General features: G+C 43.7%; 2 protein-coding genes across 3 annotated transcripts; both read right to left on the reverse strand.

The window, feature by feature from the left end:
• Positions 1 to 1,353: 1,353 nt before the first annotated feature.
• GINS4 (GINS complex subunit 4) lies at positions 1,354 to 7,242 on the reverse strand. The gene is made up of 7 exons (XM_042471127.1): positions 7,107 to 7,242; positions 5,994 to 6,080; positions 5,673 to 5,786; positions 4,743 to 4,840; positions 3,990 to 4,078; positions 2,776 to 2,866; positions 1,354 to 2,590 (listed from the first exon to the last, which is right to left on the reverse strand). Exons 1-7 carry the CDS (start codon positions 7,209 to 7,211, stop codon positions 2,494 to 2,496), a joined length of 681 nt encoding a protein of 226 aa, XP_042327061.1. The 5' UTR covers positions 7,212 to 7,242; the 3' UTR covers positions 1,354 to 2,493.
• A 469-nt stretch (positions 7,243 to 7,711) lies between these two features.
• GOLGA7 (golgin A7) lies at positions 7,712 to 21,885 on the reverse strand. Of its 2 annotated transcripts, XM_042476041.1 has the most exons (7): positions 21,762 to 21,854; positions 20,328 to 20,531; positions 18,943 to 19,075; positions 15,543 to 15,695; positions 12,740 to 12,841; positions 12,089 to 12,152; positions 7,712 to 9,074 (listed from the first exon to the last, which is right to left on the reverse strand). In XM_042476041.1, exons 2-6 carry the CDS (start codon positions 20,330 to 20,332, stop codon positions 12,105 to 12,107), a joined length of 441 nt encoding a protein of 146 aa, XP_042331975.1. In that variant the 5' UTR covers positions 20,333 to 20,531; positions 21,762 to 21,854; the 3' UTR covers positions 7,712 to 9,074; positions 12,089 to 12,104. The 2 variants fall into 2 exon arrangements, with proteins under 2 accessions (XP_042331975.1, XP_042331973.1); XM_042476039.1 differs by lacking the exon at positions 20,328 to 20,531 and having other exon boundaries at positions 21,762 to 21,885.
• Positions 21,886 to 23,800: the final 1,915 nt, after the last annotated feature.

The raw sequence follows: 23,800 nt of genomic DNA on the forward strand, positions 1-23,800 counted from the left end.
ACTCTCCGCAGCTCATCTCGCCTCTTTGCAGCCTTTACCTCCAGCTCCTGATCCGATGAATGAAAGGAGCAAGAAAGGTAAGACCTCTAAGGCCACGCCCCTTCCTCACCTGGCCACGCCCCCAGGATCAGGCCCATCATGTGCTGACAGAATTGGGCCCCACACCTGGCTTGGCTCCCACTTTTTATATACATATATTTAAATATATATTTTTATTAAACATTAAAAAAAAATTAAAAACACAACAAAGCACATTGCAAAAACAAGGTTTAAACAGCTCTACTTGTGACTCGACCATGTGCGCTTGCAAGCCATTTTGGACTTATGGCGACCCTATCCTGGGGCTTTCTTGGCAAGATTTGTTCAGAGGAGCTTGGCCACGGCTTTCCCCTGAGGCTGAGAGAGTGTGACTTGCCCAAGCTCACCCAGTGGCTTTCACAGCCAAGCTGGGGATCGAACGGTAGGGCTGGCTCCGGAAGGAAACCTAGGAGCCGAAAGGCAAGCTAGAAGGTAGTGACCCGGGCAGAGCTCCGGTGGCATCCAATCTACTTCAGGCTTTGGAGACAATGCGTCCATCGGATTAAAATTAACCTCTTGTCAGCTAATCCTCAACAGAAGCAGCCTTGATCTGAACCCAGGAGACAAGATTTCTAAAAACAGTGGCCAGTCATGTGCCAGCTTCTCTTATTAGTGTCATGGCCAGTCCATCACCCTCTTGGCCTGGGTCAGACTCATTCTGCATCATGTCATGGGGCACCATGGTGGCTATTGAGAAAGAATTCATCTAGCCGACCCTCCACACCCATGGGTTAAATCAACCATGTTCTAAAATCTGTTGCGGTCATGCGCCTTCCAAGTCTTTTCTGACTTACGGCGAACCTGTCCTGTGGTTTTCTTGGCAAGATTTGTTCAAAGGAGGTTTGCCATGGCCTTCCCCTGAGGCTGAGAGAATGGGACTTGCCCAGGGTCACCCAGTGGGTTTCATGGCCAAACTGGAAATGGAACCATGGTTTCCAGTCCTAGTCCAACACTCAAACCATTACTCCATACTAGATATTTACATACACAAAATAAAATATAAATAACATTCCAAAAAGCAAATCTTGGTTTTTCTACCCCATTGTATATAATGGGACTAGAGTACCCACAGATTTTGGAATCCATGCGGAGTCCTGGAATCAAACCCCACCAGACAGCAATGTTCTACCGTAATTCAGCTCATGTTTGGCAATGTGATAGACATAATGCTGTAATAGGATAAGATCTGGGCATATTCAGTGGGCTACCTCTTTCTGGTTGGACATTACAATGGATTAATTCTTGCAAGAAGGTCCAATAAATTGACATAAGAACCAGGAATCAACTTTTATCACTCTAGAATACAGTCAGGCAAGCAGACTTTTGCTAAGGCAAGAGTACTCTCTGCACCTCCCTCCTCTGTTCCACAGGGTCTTCCAATCCTACAGAACAGAAGCAGGAGAGGGATTTAGCAGTTTCCATTCAGCTGATGAATTTATAGTCTTGGACACAACCCACAGTACAAGGAAAGGATGCATCAAGGTCACTGGATCCTTTCTTTCTTGTGGAATTATTAAGATAAATTGCAAAATGTGGTGATCCTACAGAGGAAGAGGTGTTGCTGGCGGAGTACTACTTTTGGAACCAGTGAAAACACAAAGTCTTGTAAAATATTGTACGGTATTTTAGGTTGTGCATGTTCTTTATTGCCCTGTAAGAGACAAGACATTTTCTGTAGGTCTGAAAAATTTGTCAGTCCTTGATTAGTCTCTCCAAATGTTATCCAGATGCCCAAAGAGCTGCTGTTTAGCCACAAAACACAATAGCCCTAGATGTCATCCCATCTTGAATAGGCGTGTAAGGTTAAACAGTTTGTCAGTATTACCCCTAGCAGCAGCCTGCTCCACAAGTTCGCAGGCTTCAAATGTGATGCACCACACCTCCCATCATCTTCAGCCGGCACAACAGGAGCCACAATCCACCACATTTGGAGTCTGCCAGCTTTGTGGGGTAGATAAGGCTCACAGCCAGGCCTTGGAAAAGTTACTTTTCCAAACGACAACACCTAGAACTCCGTAACAATTGGCACGCTCTGAGAGCTGTAGTCCAGAAAAGTAACTTTTCCAAGCCATGAAAATACCTTATTTCCATTGTCTGAATACCAGTCGTATCTCGAATAGGTCTAGTGACATCTGCTGGAGATGCAGCAGATCAGCAGAACTTCTTTTTTTGCAACCAATTTGATAGGAGAATCTCTCTTCTGCAAACTAAACTCTTCCTGCAGTAACAGCCTTCATGCTTAGATACCAGCTGGAAAGATCTCTCTTTGCAAGATGTAATCACAGGTTGCAATCTGAGTTACAATGAGAGTCATCCGGTCACTAGAAGTTTGTGCGCAGAAATGCAGCTGGGTGGAAAAGGGCGGCCGCCAAGCAAAGGTATGTCTTCTGCTCATTGCAAGCTGATCCTCGCAGTTTAGATGAGCTGCACGGCTCCGGAAGCCACCAAAGGAGCAATGGTTTTGTACCGGATCAGATGCTGGGAGTCTTTTTCCAAGTCAATTGCATACTCTCTGAAAGAAACAGACCACAAGAACAGATTATAGTCCTATACACACTTGCAGTAATGTCTTGAAGTGCAGGTGAATGCCTTGGCAATCCTCACAGCCAGGAGAACCCAAAAATGCAGGCAGCTATGTGGATTCATGGAAGGCAGCCAATTCCCATAGTTTTCAAACGGCTGTGTAGATTTCCCTACCTTTGCTCATCTGACTCTGGCTCCACCAGGATATTCTCCTGACTCTCCTTCACCCGCAAGAACACAAAGGAATCCAGGTTTGGTTTAGGAACTGTAGAGGAAAAGCAAAGGGGAAAAAAAATCTTCTCTACCATTAATGCCCAAATAGATCCCAATTGTTTGGAGAGAACTCCCTTTTCATCTCCTCTCCGGACAGAATTTGCCCCCAAATATTCTGCTATTCTGCACTTGCTTTTAAATATGTGTAGTTAGAATTAACACTAAAACCACAAAGCTATTAAACCAGGAACGCTTTAAATGCTGATAAATGGATTTAACCGATCCATCAGCTGAGCAGAGCAGTCTTATGGGAGGCATGGCAATGATTTACAGCCAAAGTTCAGTCTTTTGAGTTAATGGGAAAGAGTTAATGGGAAATGCTTAACACCCACCTAAAACAAATCAATGGGATTTAAAAGTGCCAAATCAATGGTGGCTGGTTGCATCCACGTTGCGGAGATGGCGAGTTTTCATTTCAACTTTACAGAAACTAAAATTAACACTGAAACTACAAATCTATTAAACCAGGAACACTTTAACTACTGTATTTATAAATGGATTTCACCGATCAGTCGGCAGAGGAGAGCAGTCTTATGGGATGCAAGGATGCAAACACTATTCCCCAAAAGAGGACCAGCTTCTTGCATAGCTCTTGTAAAACCTAGATCACTGCAGTCCAAAACACACTGCAGAAATAATCCAGATTGAGACCGCTTTAACTGCTCTGGTTTAATACTAGGGAATTCAGGGAAGTGTAATTTTTGTGAGCCTTCGCTGTCAGAGAGCTCTGCGGCCACAATAAACTAAAGTTCCCAGGATTCCCTAGCACCGAGCCAGGGCAGTTAAAGTGGTCTCTCTCAAACTGCATTATTTCTGCAGTGTGTTTTGGACCTGCCTCACAGATCCAACTATCACTGTGCTCTACCTTGCTTTTACTCTGCTTCCTCATTCTGGGGCCCTTAAGAATGTATCTGACTACAACACCCATCATCCCCAGCCAACAGCCATGCCACATTCCAACCTGACAACATGAATTCATTTCCCTGGATGAAAGGAAAGTTAGGAGCCAAGCCACCATCTTTGTACATCCTTGGAGCAGCAATCCAAATGTTTGCTCCTGGCGCTCTGCAATGTGTTTAAATGGTCCAGACAAACAAAAACCAAGCCTTGCTTACCTGTTTTGAGGAGATCCACCTTCTGTAGGTTGGGAGGCATGTGCTTCAAAGCCACGTTTTTGAGATGAGCCTCTGTGTTGGCCATGTACCTGAAAGGAAGAAAATGTCTGCCTTCAAGGAGTTCTCAAAGCTTCCTAGGCTTCTCTATCAGATTGTAAAACAGCTTCCAGGACAAAGAAAGGGATGGCATTGCAGTTCCAGCACAACGTTTCCCCTGGATGCTGCTTTAGCATCCCTGGCTCATGAAGACACCTGTGAAGCAAGCTTTGAAAGATAATGCGATGCGTTATAGGTCTTTTGGGTCCAAAACACACTGCTGAAATAATCCAGTTTGAGACCGCTTTAACTGCCCTGCTTCTGTGCTAGGGAATCCAGGGAATTGTAGTTTATTGTGGCACCAGAGCTCTCTGACACAAAAGGCTCAATGTCTCACAAAGCCACAGTTCCCAGAATTGCCTAGCATTGAGCCGAGGCAGTTAAAGCAGTCTCAAACTGGATTATTTCTGCAGTGTGTTTTGGATCTCTTAGCTGGCCCAATGAAGAGTTTGCCCCAGATCTCAGAATTTAGATCCATTATTATTATTATTGTGAAGTCGAAGGCTTTCACAGCTGACATCCATAGATTTTTGGGGGATTTGGGGGGGCTATGTGGCCATGTTCTAGAAGAGTTTATTCCTGATGTTTCGCTGGCATCTCCAGATGTTTCGCTGGCATTGAATAGATAGGTAAAGAAACGCCCGCTCACTCACTCACTCTTTGGCAAAAGCGAACTCTTCCGGAGACAAGATGGATGGCTCTCCCTCTTCCCGGGTCTTCTCCTTCTCCAAGACGTGGGGGAAATACTTCTCGATCTTCAAGAAAAAATAAACGGTGGAAGAACGAGAAGCGACGACGCAACTGGCACTGAAATGCCAACGTTTGAAAGCAAGACATATTGGGGGGGAAAAGGCTGCACTGAAAATCAAGGGTGCGTCTACACTGCAGAAATAATGCAGTCTGACACTACCTTAACTGCTATGGCTCCATCCTACAGAGTCTTGGGATTTGTGCTTTTGCGAGGCACCCACACTCTTTCTTCGGTAGGAAAGGCTAAAGACTTTGTGAAACTACAAATTCCAGGATTCCATAGCACTTAAAAGCGATGCAAAACCGCATTATTATGTGAAGGATTCTGGGAGCTGCAGTCCAAATAACATCTGGAGTATTCAAACATCTGGAGGGCTGCAGGATGCCCAAGTTTGCTCTACTAAACTAAAGGATACCAAAATAATAATCTGTCATTCCTAACCCATGCGTGCACCTGTTTTATACTATATACCTCTTGGGGTAGGAAGCCATTACTAGGGTTTGGAAAAGTTACTTTTTCGGATCATACACAGGAAGCAGGCATATGCAAAGAGGCTGCATCCGCACTGCAGGAATAACCCAGTTTGACACCACTTTAACTGCCATGGCTTAATGGAATTCAGAGAATTATAGTTTGTGGTGGCACTAGAGCTCTCTGAAAGTGAAGGCTAAACATCTCACAAAACTACAATTCCCATAATTGTATAGCATTGATCCATGGCACTTAAAGCGGTGTCAACTTGGATTATTTCTGCAGCGCAGATGAATCCAGAGTGACCCTAATGTGCTTCCTATAGAGATCAATACCTTTGACTCTCCCAAAGAATAAAGCCGTACCTTCCGGATGCGGCAGCGCAAATAGCTGCTGAGGACATAACGGATGCGCTCAACCTCCATGCGGTGAATGCTGACCTTCAGGTCGCCTCTCTTGGCCCTCTTCAGATTCTCCTCCTGCCGAGACACAGATTAAAAGACATTTTGCAAGAGGAAGGGCTTTCTTACCATTCGCACCAAACGTTATGTATAAAGTTGCCTCCAGGCTATGTTTATAAGGTATATATGGCTGCTGTGCTCCTCCCAGTTGCTTCCGACCGAGGGCGACCCTAAGGCAACCCTATCCTGGGGGTTTCTTGGCAAGATCCCTTTGGATCCTCTTACCATGTGTTCCAGTTGTTCAATGACGCACTCGACAATTTCCGATTTGCTCTCCAGCAGTTCAGGGGAAAACTTCTCATTCATCCAAGCCTGGAAAAGGAAAGAAAGCAATGGAGATTGCCCAGCTCTTTTCAGATTGAGAGACGCTTTCCCCAGACATCATACATACTGTATATGGCTTGCCCTCCGTGTCCAGGGACTTTTAGTCCACCAATTCAACCAGGGCTTGAATATATATATATATATATATATATGATGACACATTCCCAAAAGCAATCCCTGATTTTGCCATTTTATACAAAGGACACCATATTACTACCCTATTGTCTACAATGGTATCCATTGGGTGCTGATGGTCCTGGAACCATGCCAGGGGATTCTGGGAGTTGCAATCCCCCCCCAATAACTTGCCATGTCGATGGGAGGGATTCTAGGAGATGGCCAAGAGGGGCATTCTGGGAACTGTAGTCCTTCAATAACCTGTCATACAGATGGGAGAGATTGTGGGAGCTGGCTGGGGGATTCTGGGAGTTGTAATCCCCCCATAAATTGTCATGCTGATCAGAGGGGATTGTAGGAGCTGGCTGGGGGGTTCTGGGTGCTGTCATTCCCCAATAACATGTCATACTGATAGGATTCTGGGAGCTGGCTGGGGGATTTAGGTAACTGTGCTCCCTCCAATAACTAATCATGCTGATGGGAGGGATTCTGGGAGTTGTAGTCCGCCCAATAAGTTGTCATGCTGATGGGAGGAATTCTAGGAGCTTGTTGGGAGATTCTGGGAATTGTAGTCCCCCCAATAATTTATCATGCTGATGGGAGGAATTCTAGGAGCTTGCTAGGGGATTCTGGGACTTGTAGCCCCATCCAATAACTTACCAATTCTGCTGGGAGGAATTCTAGGAACTAGCTGGGGGGTTCTGGGAGTTGTAGTCCCTCCCAGTAGCTTGCCACAGTGATGAGAGGGATTCTAGGAGCTTGCTAGGGGATTCTGGGAGTTGTGGTGCCCCCAAATAACTTGCCATGCTGATGGGAGGGATTCTGGGAGTTGCAGCCCCCCCCCCCCGTTCTCTGCCATAATAAAGGAGGGGATGTGTAGTCCCCCCGGGGCCTGACCTGCTCCAGGTGGCGGATGAGCTGGGCCGGGGTCAGCACCACCTCTTCCTCCTCCTCTTCATTCGCCTCCGGATCCGCCATTGACTTCCCTGGATCTCCCGCCATTGACTTCCAACTAGGTTCCCGCGGCGGTGACGTCAGCGCCTCTGAACAAGCGCGGGAAAAAGGGAGGCACGCCCCGCCCCTTTATACATATGCATGAAGAGAACACGCCCCTTCGAGCCTTTTAAAGGGGCCGCGACGCTAGTTTCACCAAACCAATTCAAACTGGAAAAAACCCAGGTTTCTGGAGGATGGAGCAATGTTTGTTGCTTTGCAAAGGAAAGAGGATGATGGATAACCCATGCCCCTTGCTGTACTTGATAGTATATACAACCATCCCACCCATCTGCCCCATATTTTGGACTTCAGTTCCCAGAATCCTTGATCAAAAAGGTCTGGAGGACCAAAGATGCCTTGAATCCAGGGAAGGGAAGAGGAATAATGGGTACAATACAATGCTACAAGGAGAGCAAGGGATATTTCCTTGCTTTGAGTCCCTATACTGTATTGGGAGAAAGGCAGGATACAAACAACAACAACAGCAACAAAAGCAGAGTTTCAGGTCAGTGCTAGCAAATGAAACAATTTATTTAAGAAAAAAAATGGTTACCGATCCGTTAATATTTCCAAAAACTGATTTTAAAGAGAGCCAAAACACTGTTACAAATTAGAAAAAAGGAAACACTCCCCCCTTTTCCCCAGGTTTCATTTATACACTTAAAGTATTAACCAGACTCTAGAGAGGAGAGGATACGGAAATCAGCAAAGAGAAGGAATGGGAGAATAACCCACCTGAAAACCCTGATCCACTATTGGCATCCCTTGTATTGCTCTAGTCTTAAAAAAGGTCACATATTCCATCCATTAAATGGCCTCATTTGGCAAATCCCTTAATTTCTGGAGCTGGGAAGAGATGGCGACTGCCAAGCAGCAGAGTAACGCTGCCAACATCTACTCGGGTTTATATCCCGAAAGGCCCATTTTTATGGAGGGAGAGGGAGTTTGACAGGAAGCATTGGATTCAGGAGAAGGGACTGACTCAGAAGAGGAGATGGTCCATATGTTTTTGCAAGCGCTGCCAGAGAGAGGAATGCTGAACGGAAGAAGTGGACAGTTTTGCAGAGGGGAGAGATGCACTTTGTGAGAGGACAGAGACGAAGCACCGTCGGAACATCATTTCTACTCAAGTTGCCTGCTTGCCCTAAAAGGTATATATATATATTCTTTACAAACCGGGAAAGCCATTGATCACCTAATTCACATATCTAACACTTAAAAGGGTTGTAGAGCAAAGGTGGTTAACATTTACTGGTACAGCATACATTTTGCCTGCCACACTTTTATCATACATCGAAAGATGAAGTTTTATCATACATCCAAAGATGCGGCCAAAGCAAGAGTCTCCATTTTATTCAAGATTATGCCAGCTCCCAGCTTAGCATTGAACACAGAAGCCCTTTTGCATTTGCTGAAACCGTTGTTATCGGGACACATTCCAATTCAAGAGGGCATATGTTTCAAGTCCCTTCTTGACCAACAGTGAAAAACCACATCCCACTTCACAAATCCATCTGCCCAGGCTATGCTGCTGCTTTCTTTCCGAAAAAACAGTGATGCCCAATGTCTGGGGAGGGAGCCATGTTGCCCTCGGGCGACTCCCGGTTGGTCTCAAGCTCATGGTCCATGACTGTTCAACTTCTTCTGAGACGCTAGCCACCTAGACGACACACCATCACTGCTTAAGGCTTACCCTAACGACACAAAATGGACGCTGGCCAGCTCACGGGGTTTCCGCCCCGTGAAGGAACAGGGTTTTGACAAGTTAGTCCTTGCGACAGATGGCACTGTGGAGTTGGCAGCAGCAAAAAAGGAATGATGCGATAATGGAAGAGGTAGGGGGACTTTCTGGAACAAACAGGCTGGACCCTAGGAAGGAAGGAGAATGCAGTGAACAGGCTTGATCACACAAACTGGCATGCTTTTAAATCATGTTCATCCCTAGGAACTGCAGTGCCCACAGGAGTCTATTCTGCAAGTGACTGAAAGCACTGTTTGCCCACAAACTGCGGCTCAGCACTATGACCATACAATCGAACCTCTCTCTGGCATCCCCGTTCTGCAGAAAGATTAGGAGAAGCAGCGAAAGGTTCTCAGACACTCACCTTGAGAAGGTTACTCTTTTCTAAAAGGATGGCAAATGCCACAGGAGCTGGGCCTCTTCCAGATTCAGTCCCCATCTGCCTTGCTATTTGAGCCAAGCCAGTGCAAGATCCCCTTATATAAAGAGGTGGTAAATATTCCCTTAAGCGCTCTCAGTAAGCCTTTAAGATCTTTTGCTGCATGGAGTTTTGCCAGGCAGAGGACGGCTCCCCTTTTTGTCTTTTGTTCTGCCTCAGCTCATGGAGGCCAAAGCTTTGAAGCCCTTGCTGGGTGGGATTACAGAACATAACCATTAGGGATTCTTTTACCCTTGTGATAAATGGCTAGATTATAGGGCGATTCCCTCTCCCCAGAAGGAAAGAGATTATCCACCCCTGCTTTAGGCCAAACTGCAATGAAGAAATGAGAAGGTGGGTGGGGGAGAGAAGCAATTAACTGCTATCCAGCAATCCAGAAGTCGCCCGCAGCATTTCCCTGTGGATTTCCCAAGGGGTCAACTCTGTAAATTTGCTCAACATCAAGTACTCTAACTCCACCTTTCCTTAAGTGGTTCTCTGCCAATATCTCAGACAAGAACACTGTGGGAAGGGGCAGCTCTTGACACCCCAGCTATACTGGATGGGAAGCAAAGGGCAGGTTATTGCAACAGGCATAGGACCTAAAGGCAGATTTGGAAGCCATGCACTTGACAGTGCTTCTCTCTGCTAGTTGCTGTTGTGTGCCTTCAAATTGTTTCTGATTTATGGCGACCCTAAGATGGACCTATCATGGGGTTCTCTTGGCAAGATTTGTTCAGGGGAGCTTTGCCATTCCCTTCCCCTGAGGCTGAGAGCATGTGATTTGCTTAAGATGGGTTTCATGGCTGAGCAGGGAGTTGAGCCCCAGTCTCCAGAGTTGTAGTCCAGTGCTCAAACCACTATGCCACTTTGGCTCCTTCTCACTCTCTTTGCTAACCACCACCTTATTATAAACCTTTATAACACTGTAGTAGAATAAAAGCAAAACATTTAGTTAATGAAGCCACCCAGAAGTTCAGTATCAGTCCACCTTCCTCCAGTTAACACAATTTCACAGTGGCTTGAACACCAATTGCGTAGGCATTCTGTGTCTCTGTGTGTAATTGCTCAGAATCCCTACAAAGCATACTGGTTAACACTAGCAGCTGATAAATGACTCATATCTAATGGACTGTGCCAAACAGATGTGGCTTGTAAGAGGAGAAAATAGTACTTCAGCCACAGAAGATGAGAAACTTAATATGCTACTTTCCTCTTGAGCTTTCAGAGGTTATTTGAACCTTTGAAAAAGTTAGGATGCTTACAGCATGCCAAAAAATCAGGCACAACCAACATAAGCTATCAAAAGCCAAGATGCTTCACTGGGGAACTCAGAAACAGATAGGATGGGAAGCTGCTTTCATAGTCATGCTCAGAGGAGACCATTGAAATCCAGGAACTGCTTGGGTTAAATTCTTTAGATAGCTGTAGAAATAATGGACTTTGACATCACTTTAACTGCCATGGCTCTATCCTCCAGAATCCTGGGATTTGTAGTTTTGTGAGGCACTACCACTCTTTGGCAGAGAAGGCTAAAGACCTTGTAAAACTACAAATCCAAGGATGTCTCATAGGATGGAGCTACAGTGGTGTCAAGGTGCATTATTTTTATGGTGTCGATGCACTCAGTGTCTTCCAGTTCAACTCCAACTGGGTCAAAACCAAACCATGTAGTTCCTTTCCTTCTTCAGGACAAAAATAATAGAACAGGTATCAGTGTTTAGATACAGAAAAAGTGCTTGGCTTTTTCTGTTTGCTATTTTGGAAGACAGTGAGCTTGCTCACACAGTTAGGTGCGAAGATTAAGGATGGTTGTTGCTGTGTTTAAAGAGTACTCCTCCTCCAGAATGTACTAATTACCATCTCTCTGACCCTTTCCATTTGCACAGTGGGGCTAAACAGATATGCCCACTTCTGCTATGCCTTTTTTTTTTGAACTGGCACTAAACCTATTGGCTTGTGCCAAGAAACGTAACTGCATACATGAAAGTTAAAAGAACAGGAGTAGACAATTCTGGCAACTCAAGCAAAGGAAACCTAATCTAAATATAGGCAATTTGCTCAAGCTGGTAACAGAGTTCAGAGCACTTTCTGCATACAGTGTCAGCCAGAGCAAATTAGAGTCACTGGAGCATGCTTTTGATACTAAAGAATGTAACTGCACTAATTGGCCCCCTTTGATGAGCTAAGGATAAAACTAAATGTCTAGGTTTGTGGATATCATGTGTCTATGCCAGATGTTTAGGGTCTACGTTTATTTCAACCCAACTAAAAACAGATCTCCAGCAGAGATGGTAATGGACTGAAACTTGCAACCCTCCTTACCCATTGGGCTCTCTTGCAAGGATTACTTGAAGTTGTGGTCCAACGATTTCCGGAGGGCTGCACAATTCCCACCCCACCTTAGATTTTTAACATTACAGGACAAATAAATAGAATGGTTCTGATCCATTCTTTTAAGGAATGCAACTTCAAATGTTGATTCTATACTAAACTAAACACCCACCCAAAAACCCCACTTTGTAAACTGCAGCTTTCGAAACAGTACGGTGGTGGATTTCATTTCCCAAATCTGCCTAGCAATGTTTTTGCTGAGAAAAGCTCAAGGCTTGATGGAGCGATTACATAAACAGCATCTCACACAAGCAGCAGAGGGGAAAAAAGGTTTTCAGTGGGTGTTTTTGTGACAGAGCTCTAACATCTACTGTTAAGTATATACTGTACCTCAAACGCCGGGGATTTATCTTCCACTGCTCATGCTTCTGTCTTCATAAATTGTAATTTCAATCTGCACGGCAAGACTGTTAAGAAAAATATGCTGAAGAAGGGCCAACAGGAGGAAAAAAGAACAAGATGGCAGGAAGAATAGATCATACACCATATACATCTGCTTGAAGAGGCAATTCCTGCTTTCCAAGCGTCGGTTCTGAAGTTACCGTCTGAATGAGTGAGCTTCAGTGAGTCTCTCTCTGTCAGGAATCCCGATTTAGGGAGCAAATTCATACCAGTCTGTTGCCCCTTAGACAGAGATAAGATTAGGAAGTACCTTGATATATTCCCAGTGTGAGTCCATAGTGCACTTACCTTCTTTGGGAGTGAATCTCCACGGGACTGAGAGACAGGGACTGGTCCAAGGCCATTCAAGGAGCCTTTGCATCTCCCATCTCCATAAACAATTTTGGAGCAATACCCTTTTACCCCTGGCATCTGCCCATCCTTCAAATAAAGCAATATGCACAACCACAATTATTTTACTTTTGGTAAAACTCATTGTTTTAATGACTGGAGACATTTCAGTCACAAAGCTATGAATATGTGTATGCATCACATCTCAGACAGAACAAAAACAGTTAGGAAGTCCACCCAAAAGGATACAACTCTCAGCCCTCTCTCAATGGGGTCAGTCAGGAGGAGGCCCTGAGGGGCATAGATCTTTTCGTTCTGTTCCTGAATATACTTGGCAATTTTCTTCAGGACCTGGGAAAAGTACACAATAAGACAGTTCACTTGACATTTTTATAACAACAACAGGCAACTGTTTTGAAATGTCTTGTGGTAGTCTTTCCTCCCATTTTATAACTGGGAAAGTCCAAGGTTGGAAGACATCCAGAAGACCCATGTTCCCTCCAGGGAAACCTATGGTGAATAAATATTTTGCTAATACAAGTATTGACTTTGCTGTTGAACTATTGGCAGTGGATTCTTGAGCGGAGACACCTGCCCTTTGTGTTTATGTAACTCTAAAATGTCATGAATGTTGATATAACCAAATGCGGTTTTATATTGGTTATTGGACTGGTAATAAGAATTTAATGGCCTATCCACAAACAGATAATCCAGATAATTTACTGAGTGCTCAGAGAATTTATCATTCTTTTTTGAAGCTTTACTAAAGGCTTTATTCATTGACAGAAAAACGCATTAAACACAAGTGTGGTCTCTGGAAACTTGTGTTTTTATTCCAAGTCAGGAACAGCAGACTTTGGCCATGTACTTGGTGGTTGGATTTAAATGCTTTCAGCATCCCTTCTCAAAAAAGAGATTATTATAAAAGCACTTTATTGAGAGTGCTCAAAGCAGCAAAGGGACTGGCATCAAATCCAGACTATATAAAAGGTCAGGAACAAAAACACAGTACTGTGGAAATGTTTTTACCTGGATGACCCAGAGAAGTATTTTATACTGGCTTACAAGAAGAATTGACAACGATCTTTTATTCATGACATGAAATGTCTTGGCCAGACAGTTAGACAGGCCTTATAATGCCAGGAGCACAGTGGGTGGAAAAACTCCATCCATCATTTTATGAATGGCATCCTAAAAATTCAGCAGGGAAAAGAAAACCTGTTGGAACAATCCCCAGCAATGCTATTGTGAAATGGAAGAGCAAATGGAGGAATTCCCACATCGAAGAAAGACTTCTCTGCCACTGAACTTAGTAGGGAGCCCACCAGAGAAAGATACATCCACTTTGGGAACACTAGAGAAGAATCCCTGGGCTTGGATGATAATTGAAAAGCAAAGGAGCTTCTTTCAAATGCGGCCAGGCAGCTGCACAGTCATAGCTGCCTGCAGATGTCCACATGGTGATATGTTTTATTTGCCACTGGCCTGTGTTAAGAGGCAGGTCAGAAGCATAATGCAATGCTTTTAAAAATGCAAGGAGAAAGGCTTAAGGCAAAAACCACAGGAAAGGCAGGAGTGATCAAAGGAGCTTATTCAAACCCTCCAAGGTTTCAAAAAGACCAGCTGTCAGTAGATGTGGATAGCATAGCAGTCCTCTTTTGAGTGCGCAGGCCTAGGTCAGAAAGAGACAAGAAGACGAAAAAAATAGGAGCCCCCCCCCAGCCCTTTTTCTCTTGGAAAAATTGAAACAACAAATTATGGAATAATTTATTTTAGAATGAATATTTTCATGATGTTCTATTATATTCTCACAAACAAGCTTGTAAAATGTCTAGTCTTGGATCCTTTTTCTAAATTCTTTTATCAGAATGAGTGTTTATGTTGCTTGGTACAATGGAGGAGACAAATTAATTTTGATTTACTAATGTTCATGGTTTCTCATATTTTTATTGCCCCCTCCTCGCAAAGTCCTTAAACTCTTAAAAACAAAGAGGTTCCTTATAGTTTAGGGATTCTTTATAGTTCTGGCCCTTGTAGCTCCTGGGTAATTTGTAAGTACTTCCTAAAAAATTAGTTTTGTTACATCTCTACAATGGATACTTTCCAGTTCTAATGAACTTTGTATTGTAGAGTTAGGAACTAGGTCAAGGAATGTTATCTTCCTTAAAGGAACAACAAAAACAAAAACAAAACACTCCAGGGTTTAAATTACTGATGTTCAATCAGTATTGTAATAAAATGTGATTGGAAGAGGAATTTAATAATGCACTACTTTAGCTCAAGGCAGATGTCCTTTTTGGATACATCACTCACAGAACAACAAACCTATGGGGGGGAAATAATAATGTAGCTCTCCTTAACTATTTTCCCCCTCTTCAACCTGCAAAGACTTCCTCACACAAAACAGTCGGAGCACTTTTACACTGGTATGTTGTTTGCTAATGCTCCAAGCTCTGCAAGCCAGGCAGCAAAGGGAAATATCCACACCCTCTTTCAATATGCCCTCTTAAATATTATGTAAGATAAAATAATGCTTTATGTACATTTCTAAGGTCAAGCTCTCCCTGTGGTAGCTCACTTCCCTCTGGACTCTCCCAATGCAGACTGGAAATAGGGATCCACTTGATGGAATAGTCCTCTGTCCATCCAAATGAAACAGTCTTCACAGATTAATCATTGGGAAGAACAGATCTCGCCAAGCCTTCTTCCTGACACACCAATTTTTCTGCATGCAGGAGATTTGTTTGTTCATGTGGAAACATACTCTCAAGTCAGACTAAATACCATGGCTCAGGATTCTAGGACTGTAATCCAAAAAGAGAAATTTTCCCAAGCTCTGGCTGATAACTAGGCTAATGTCATCTACTATTAGAGTAAGAAAAGCAGCCTTGTTAACAGGGAGCTAGATTGGAGGGGAAAGTTTTGACTCTCTCTTTGCTGCGATACGTTAACATGGCTATTCTTGTGCAATTCTTTTCTTTCTACTGCTGACAATTCCAGTTTACACACGCTGCCCTGTTCCTTCTGAAGATGGCAAAAGAAACCAACTTACCTTCTCATAGTGTGTCTCCATGCACAGAAATATAGTGTACGCAGTCAAGCAGGCCAAACACCCCTCGAGGTACGACTGGCTCCCAAGCTTCTCTGCTTCTGCATAAAGATTGTTTAGCGTTCGTACCGTTTCTTCAAACTGCTGCCTGTCAAGCTGGAAAAGGGAACAAAGGTTGAAACAAATACACTCAGCCCAGCTCAGGTGTCTACTTTCTCTTTTGGTGATGGTTCGAGATATTTTTAGGGGAATTCTATGCACGTCCATTAAAAATTACACTCCATCAAGTTCAATGAAATTGACTCCCGGCTATTTTTGCTTAAGACTGGAGCCTTACCCTCAGCTGGGAAGGTTAATGAGTTCAGTTCTTGTTTCCAGAGCTGAATGTTTCATAGGCACAAATTAAAAGTTTTCAAAGAAGTAGCTATATGATTTGCTGAGCCTGCATAGGGTAGTGGTTTGAGTATAGGCTAGGACTCTGGGAGACCAGGGTTCAAATTTCAGCTCAGCTACAAAGACCCACTGGGTGACCCCAGGGAAGTCATATTCTCTCAGAGGAAGGCCTGGAGATTCCTAGAGACGTGTTCTCTTAGGTAAAAAGAATAGTGCTTTTAAAGCTGCATCCCCCCCCCATTCATGGGGGGTTCTTTGCCCCTAACCCCAGAAAATGTGGAAGGACCACTGTCTACTGACCCTCACAAAGTTGCTAACCTCTGCCTTAATGGCTCAGCAGATCCTTACACCAAAATGTCTCAATAGACCATTCTGCTTTTGTGCCAACTGCTTAAGAGTATGTTCTATTGTGTGATTTCCAATACTAAGAAATGTGGAGTGGTTGCACTGCCACATACCATTTTTGTATGACTGATGGGACTCAACCCTGTAAGCTGTTACGCATCTTCATGATCCCCACACTCAGTCAGGAACAGCTTGAAATGAAGCATCTGAATGAGCATCTCAATCATCTTGTATACAACTAGAATCTATTCCGAAGCCAAGAACCTCCTGATGTCCAAACATCAATCTCTGGCAGACAGGCAACGCTTCAGTTGTTTTAGTCACACTTTGTAATGAAGAGACTCCCACACATATATGACACCAGAACTCAGCTGCTTTGAATTGCCTGGGGTTGAGTGTTCAGCAGGATCTACTAGTTTACCAAACTACAAACAGGATGTGACAATGGTCACTGATGACAGAGATATTCAAGACCTGTTCACATCTGAGAGCTGTAGCTCACTTCTGTGCTAGCATCTTACACCTAAGGAAAGGCTGATATTCCCAGTAACCACTAATATGAGCCCAGTCTATTGACACTTCATTTTCTAGGTTAGGGACAGACAGCTTAAGGCCACAGGCCAAATCTAGTCAACAATTCCAATACAGGCCCAGACTATCTTAAAGCCCATGTAACAACAACGACATTTATTTCTCTTTCTCTCTCTCTCTTGAGAGTTGCAACCTAGTCCTAACTGACTGAAGTACATATCCACCTGAATACCTGATTGTATGATGTGAACTCTGCCCTAGGATTTGTAGTTTTACAAGGCTTTGGGCTTTCTCTGCCAGAGAGTCCTGGTGCCTCACAAAAGTACAAATCCCAGGAGTCTCTAAGACTCTGACTTATGATGACTCCATCATAGGGTTTTCTTGGCAAGATTTCATCAGAGGAGGTTTGCTATTGTTTTCCTCGAATGCTGAGAAAGTGTAACTTGCCCAATATTAGCCAATGGTTTCCACAGCTGGATAGGAATTCAAACCTTGGTTATCTGAAGTTCTGATCAGCACTAAAACCACTATACTGGCATACCTACACAAGTTGTATACTTTATTATTTTATGTATTATGGTATTTATACCCTGCCCTTCAGCCCCAAAGGTTATCACAGTGGCTTAAAATTATTAAAATTATTTGTTTCCAAACCAGACATAAAAAGCTGGTAAATCTGCACCAACTTTGGAGGGAATGTATGGGATCGTCTCACTTAACATACAGGCTTTATGGCCGCTGAAATTCATTTTCACACAAGCGGTGTGCTTGGCAGCAGACTGGGAGAGGCTTGCTTTCTCAAGGGCGACTGAGGGCTGCTATACAATGTGTGGCACATTTGAGCACCCAAATAGGCGGGCATTCTTCACAACAGTTGAACAGAACAAAGATTAACTATGGTTAATGATTCTTCAGAGCAGCACTGGGTACTAGAGTGAGTATTGAATACTTCAATAGTTCATATGACCTACTTGTGTGTCAATGGCCTTGCTTTACAGACCAGAGACAAGGATGGAAGCCAGTCACATGCTTTGCAAAAGCGATCAGCAGTTCCAATTCTATCTGATTCAACTAGTTACTCAAGACCAGAAACATCACATCAGATAAGAACTATATATCCAGAGCAGTTTACAGAGGGAGAGTGCTTGATGCCCCATTTCCAAAGACAGATAGGAAAAAGAAACATCAACAACTTAAGATATGCAGATGACACTATACTATTATCAGAAAGCATCACAGACTCGGAATAATTACCAAAGGAAGTTAAAGAAGAAAGTGAAAAGGCAGGCTTACCACTGAACATGAAAAACACAAAAATAATAACCACTGAAGATTTACATAAATCCAGCTGAGAGAATGAGGAGACTGAAATAGTTAAACACTGATCAGAATGGTGGCTTCAGTCAAGAAATTAGAAGATTAGGAAGGGCAGCGATGAAAGAACTGGACAAAATCATTAAAGTGTAAAAATAAACAAATGAATACTGAATTGTCCAAGCCATTGTATTCCCCATTACCGTGTATGAATGTAATAGTTGGACAGTGAAGAAAGCAGGCAGGTAGATAATCAATACATTTGAGATGTGACACTGGAAAAGAGTGATGATACCAGGGATGGCCAAAACTACAAACAGATCAAAGCTGAGCTCTCCTTGGAAGACAAGATGCTCAAACTGAGGCTGTCGTACTTTGGAAACATCATGAGAAGGGATAACTCATTGGAAAAGACTAATAATGCTAGAGAAAGTGAAGGGCAGCAAAAGGGGAGGAAGGCCACATCCCAGATGGCTAGACTCTATAAGGGAGGTAGTAGGCCTGTATCTGCAAGACCTGAGTAGAGAGGCTGAGAATAGGGGTCATGATGTCTCATCCACAAGGTCTCCATGAGTCAAAGTCAACTCAAAAGCAGCTAACAACAACAACAAACCTTCTCCTGCAGAAGACAGTTACTGCATCTTCATTTATGTCCCTTGGCTTAAAAAACCCACAACTTCAAAGCCAAACCATCTCTTTAGCATCCAGAAGAAAGCTGCAATCTTAGAAGTTCCCATCACTGTTAATACTGCGTAACTCAGTTCTCTCCCTCACAGTGCCTTAATGCAATGGCAAAAGAGGAAAACTATTCAGTGCTTACCCGATTCTCGAGCTCTGGAGGGAATTTGGTCTGGAACTGGCACTTGGTGCCGCTGCTGTAATCCCGCTGAACAAACACCTTGCTGGCAACAGGCGGCTGCTGGGGCCTCATCTCGCAGTTCAAATTGGCCCGTCTGGAGATGGGAGAGGTAAAGAATACACAAAGGGACAGAGGATCCTTATGTGGGCTTGACAAACATGCATCCTCTTTCCCATGGATGCATTCTGAACCCTATCATACAATGCCTCCCTCAAGCAGGGCTGGAAAAAAAAACCCACTTCTAAAACCCGTTTGTTTGCATTAATGTGTAGGACTACACCAATACAGGTCCAAATCAGAAAATTTAAGCCGCAAAACGCAGTTCAGATGTTATTACAACTAGCTCAAATAATAATATAGTTCCTTGAAATCAAGTTGTTTTGGTTGAATGTACAGGAATTGAAGGATTTGTTTCTGTGTGGCATTTCTTACACTATAAAATAAAGGGATTAAAAAGAAGCAACTGACACTGAATACTGGTCTAGCAATGCACAACTGCCAATAAACTTCATGTTTAAATTCAGACAGGGTTGGAAAATAGTCATAATAGGCAGACTTGCCAGCCAACCCCGCTATGCCCCCCACAAGCTGGTCTGTCATTCCTTCGCCATCCATTTAGCCTTTTAATCATCTTGAGTTTCCTCTACTCTTCCATTTCAAACTGCCACCCAGGGTGCCACAGAGGGAGGGCAGGCTGCGTTTTCGTCACACACGCTCCTTCCTCAGCAACATGTCTCTTTGACCAGGCCACCAGTTGTACACATGGCTGACTAACATTATGGACAATTAAAGAGGTCTATGTAGTTGAGATGCATACCGAAGGCAGAAGTAGTCACTTTGCTTAAAAAGGATAACCATTAGACTCACACCATAACATTACAACAACTTTTATGGCATTCAAATAGCCAGAAAGTGATCTGTATAAACATGGCTTCTTGAAACCTCATCTTAACATAAGTTTTCAACACATTTTATCCTTAAGAGTTTAAAAATATCCTTGAATACTACTGTGTAAAAGGTGAGGCAAATTCCAGGTTGATATGATTACTTCTTAAACTGCTGAATAATAGAAGAAAGGGAGCCACAGACTGCTTTAAAAGTGGCTATGCATTGTCTACTAGTTGCTATAAAACTTAGGAGACAAGTAATGAAGGACCTCAATGAATAAAGTTATTGTCAATGTATTTCAATGTTCTAAAGAGATAAGTCAGAAATGGCCTGAAGGCACATAACAACGTTGTAAATATGATTTTGCTGTTTATGTGCATTCTGGTCTGATGACTGAAATAAATTTGTTAATTCATTCACCGTGCACAGGATGCTTGTGAATGGAAATTTATATTAACCTCATTCCACTGAATGCAACAGAATCTCTTCTCTCCTCTTCAACTCAAATACCTCTCCTTTCAAGCTGAAGTTTTACAGAAAGCATTCAACAGGAGTGAAGCCATCATGAAAGTAAGCTGCAAGCCAGCAAGCACCCATTTCAAATCTTTTCTCAGCCACACACTTAAGGCAGGCACTTCTGATCTCAGGGCTACCTCTGCAACCTGGGGATAATCACAAAGATACTACAGCAGCACCATACTCATTACATAAATCCATTACTAAAAAGAACACAACACATGCAAAGCCCTTTAGAACCATATACATATTTAGTATTTACTTAATAAGTGGCATTATTATTATTATCATCATCTATTTTACAGGACTGTAGGAAGAGCAAATTAACAAACGAGGCACATCTGGAAAGGCAAGAGACATGCAAAGTACCATAGTCACTTATTTGTTGATACGTGCCATTTGCATCCTCCCTTTCCACCATGAAGATGATGAGTCCAAAACACACTGCAGAAATAGTACACTCCTCCCTCCACATTTGTGGCTTTGACTTTTGTGGCTTTGATTATTCATGGATTTGAGTAACATGTTCTTCTCTAGGAATATCTAGGTCCTCCGGCTATACTACTCTATGGTCAGCTTTAACCAAACGTCGCACTGAAGGACCTAGAGATTCCTAGAGAGAAGACTCCACTAGGCTTTTGGAGCTTCTCCAGTGCAATTCTATGGTCAATGTCTGGCAGATATTGACCACAGAGTTGTACCTAGAGATTCCTAGAGAGGGCCCCTGCAAAACTACAACCCCCAGCATCCTCTAGGTCACTGTGATTCATAGAATCGTAGAGTTGGAAGAGACTTCCAAGGGCCATCTGGTCCAACTCCATTCTGCCATGCAGGAACTCTCAATCGAGGCACGCCCCCATTGACAGATGGCCATCCAGCCTCTGTTTAAAAGCCTCCAAAGAAGGAGACTCCAATACACACACCCCAAACTTTGGTCTCCTATGCCTTTGGGACCTGAAACTCCCAGAAGCCCCAGCCAGCTTGACTAATAGTGAGGAATTCTGGGAAGTGGAGTCCAAAAACCTAAAAGTCCCAGAGTTTGGGAATCACTGGGTGCCACCCCAAGACCCACAACCACAATGGCCTCCCAGGACCCTCTTCATCCCCCCCCCCAAATAAATGAAGCCCCCAACCCTCCCAGACTCCCCTTTTGGCTACCAGCCCCTCCCCCCTTTCACCTCCCCATTCCCCACAAACCAAAGCTTTGTGTGCATATATCCCCCTCCACACCCCCCTAAGACTCCCAGATTCCCCTTCCCCCCATTCAGCAAAGCCTTGTGGCCACCCCTTCCTCCTCCATTTTGAGCCCCACAAAAGACCCTGCCTCCCAACAAACATGGCTGCCTGGGCCCCTTCCCAGCCCCACTGCCACCCACCCCTCAAGGGACACAGCCAGAGTCCCTGCTCCAGCTTCTCCTCCTTCCTCCTCCTCTGTGTCCAGCTTCTGTCGTAAAAGCCCAACGCCTTCACTTACGGCTGCCGTAAAAAAGAACCCTCCCTTGTTGACGTCAGAAAGAGGCGGAGCCCAGGTTTCTCTATACGTTCCTAGCTCTTTGGTGCGCACCATAGAGCTAGAAACCTATAGAGAAGCCTCTGACTATCTAAAGTTGCACAGCTTTTGTGTCTCCCACACAACTTTCTCCTTCTTGCCATGGCTGTCCTTTGAGGCTGAGGGAGTGTATTTGACGACATGCCCAAAGATAGCCATATGGCAACCTACTGAAACCTGAGGCAAGTCACACTCTCTCAGCCTCACAAGGTGGCAATGGCAAAGACCCCTCTGAGGAAACCTTGCCAAAAAACAAACAAACAAATAACAACAACAACACAAAGCTACGATAACATCAACAATCCTTTGGAAGCACACAAGGGCAAGGTCACACTCTCTCAGCCTCAGAGAACCATTTGTGTCTGAAATGAAACGCTTTCCAATATTGTGACATATTTTTGTCCTGTGGATTTTAATGGACGCTCTCCAGTTTTTGCAAAACAACCTTCCCCTGCTCCATCTTTCTGTCTCATGTACAAACAGGCATGTACACACACACACACACACACACATGCACACCACGTCATTAGAAATAAAAGAGTCATGCTCCAGGAAATGGTTGCAGCATGAGCCAAAAGTGAGTCAGGCCAAAACATCTGTTCCCTTTCAATGAATGCCCAAATGGAAATGCGCATGGTTCTCCCTGGCAAGAGCTTAATCAGGGAGAGCAGATGTTGGAGGAACAGGTAGGCAAGCAAAGGCTGCTGGCCTGGGTTCGAAAAGGACTTCCAGATTCATGAACAAACTAGGCCTTTTCTGCTGATGGAAAGTCAGGAGCGGATGAGATGGAAAAGGCCGAATCCAAGAATCCGTTCATTCACAAATGAGTAAAATACACACACACACACACACACTCACACACGCACACATATGCACACACACATAGACAAATACATGCACATATACACATACACACACACACAAACACACACATACATATACACACACATAAACATGTATACATACATATATATACATACACACACGTGTGTGTGTGTGCGTATGTGCATGTGTATGTATGTATGCTTTGATTTGGATTTCCTGGTTGGACTGGGTGGCCCTTGCGGTCTCTTCCAACTCTATGATTCTATGATTCTATATATATGTTTATATGTGTGTATATATACACACACACACACACACACAAACATATACACACACACATCATCATCATCATTATCATCTACAGGGTCACCATGGGTCAGATCAACTCGAGGGTGGACAACAACAACAAAATATATAAACAAACACACACACAAACATATATATATATATAGAGAGAGAGAGAGAGAGAGACACGTACACAAACTTGTATATATACAAACACATACATATGTATACAAACACGTGCACACACACAAACATATATACAGTATAAATACACACACACATAAACATATATACACACATACACACATACCTGCACACACACACACACACACACTCATATGGATATATATATATATAAATATACAAGCACACACACACACATATATATTTACGCGCACGCACGCACACACACACACAATATATGTATATATGGAGCTCCTTCTTTTCTTGCAAAGATGCTGGGAAACTGATTCCTCCTGAAAGCATCTCTAGATGGTGCTCTTTCCCTTTGAATCCCACTTTATGGTCAAGTGCCCCCAGAAAGTCCTCCTCCAGTGCATTGCAATCTGCACCCTTTTAGAAACCATGCTTTTAAAGCCTGCCTCCAATGCTTGGGCGATGATTTATGCAATTCCTTCTCCTCCGCCGGATGCCGTTTCCTTTCTCCTCTTGGCCTGCCCTTCTGACTTTTACAGATTTGGGATAAACCGGGTTGGCCTCAGAAAAAAGAGAGAAATGAACGTGCAACTTTATTTT

Source organism: Sceloporus undulatus, chromosome 6 (assembly GCF_019175285.1).
Source record: "Sceloporus undulatus isolate JIND9_A2432 ecotype Alabama chromosome 6, SceUnd_v1.1, whole genome shotgun sequence".
NCBI lineage: Eukaryota > Metazoa > Chordata > Lepidosauria > Squamata > Phrynosomatidae > Sceloporus > Sceloporus undulatus.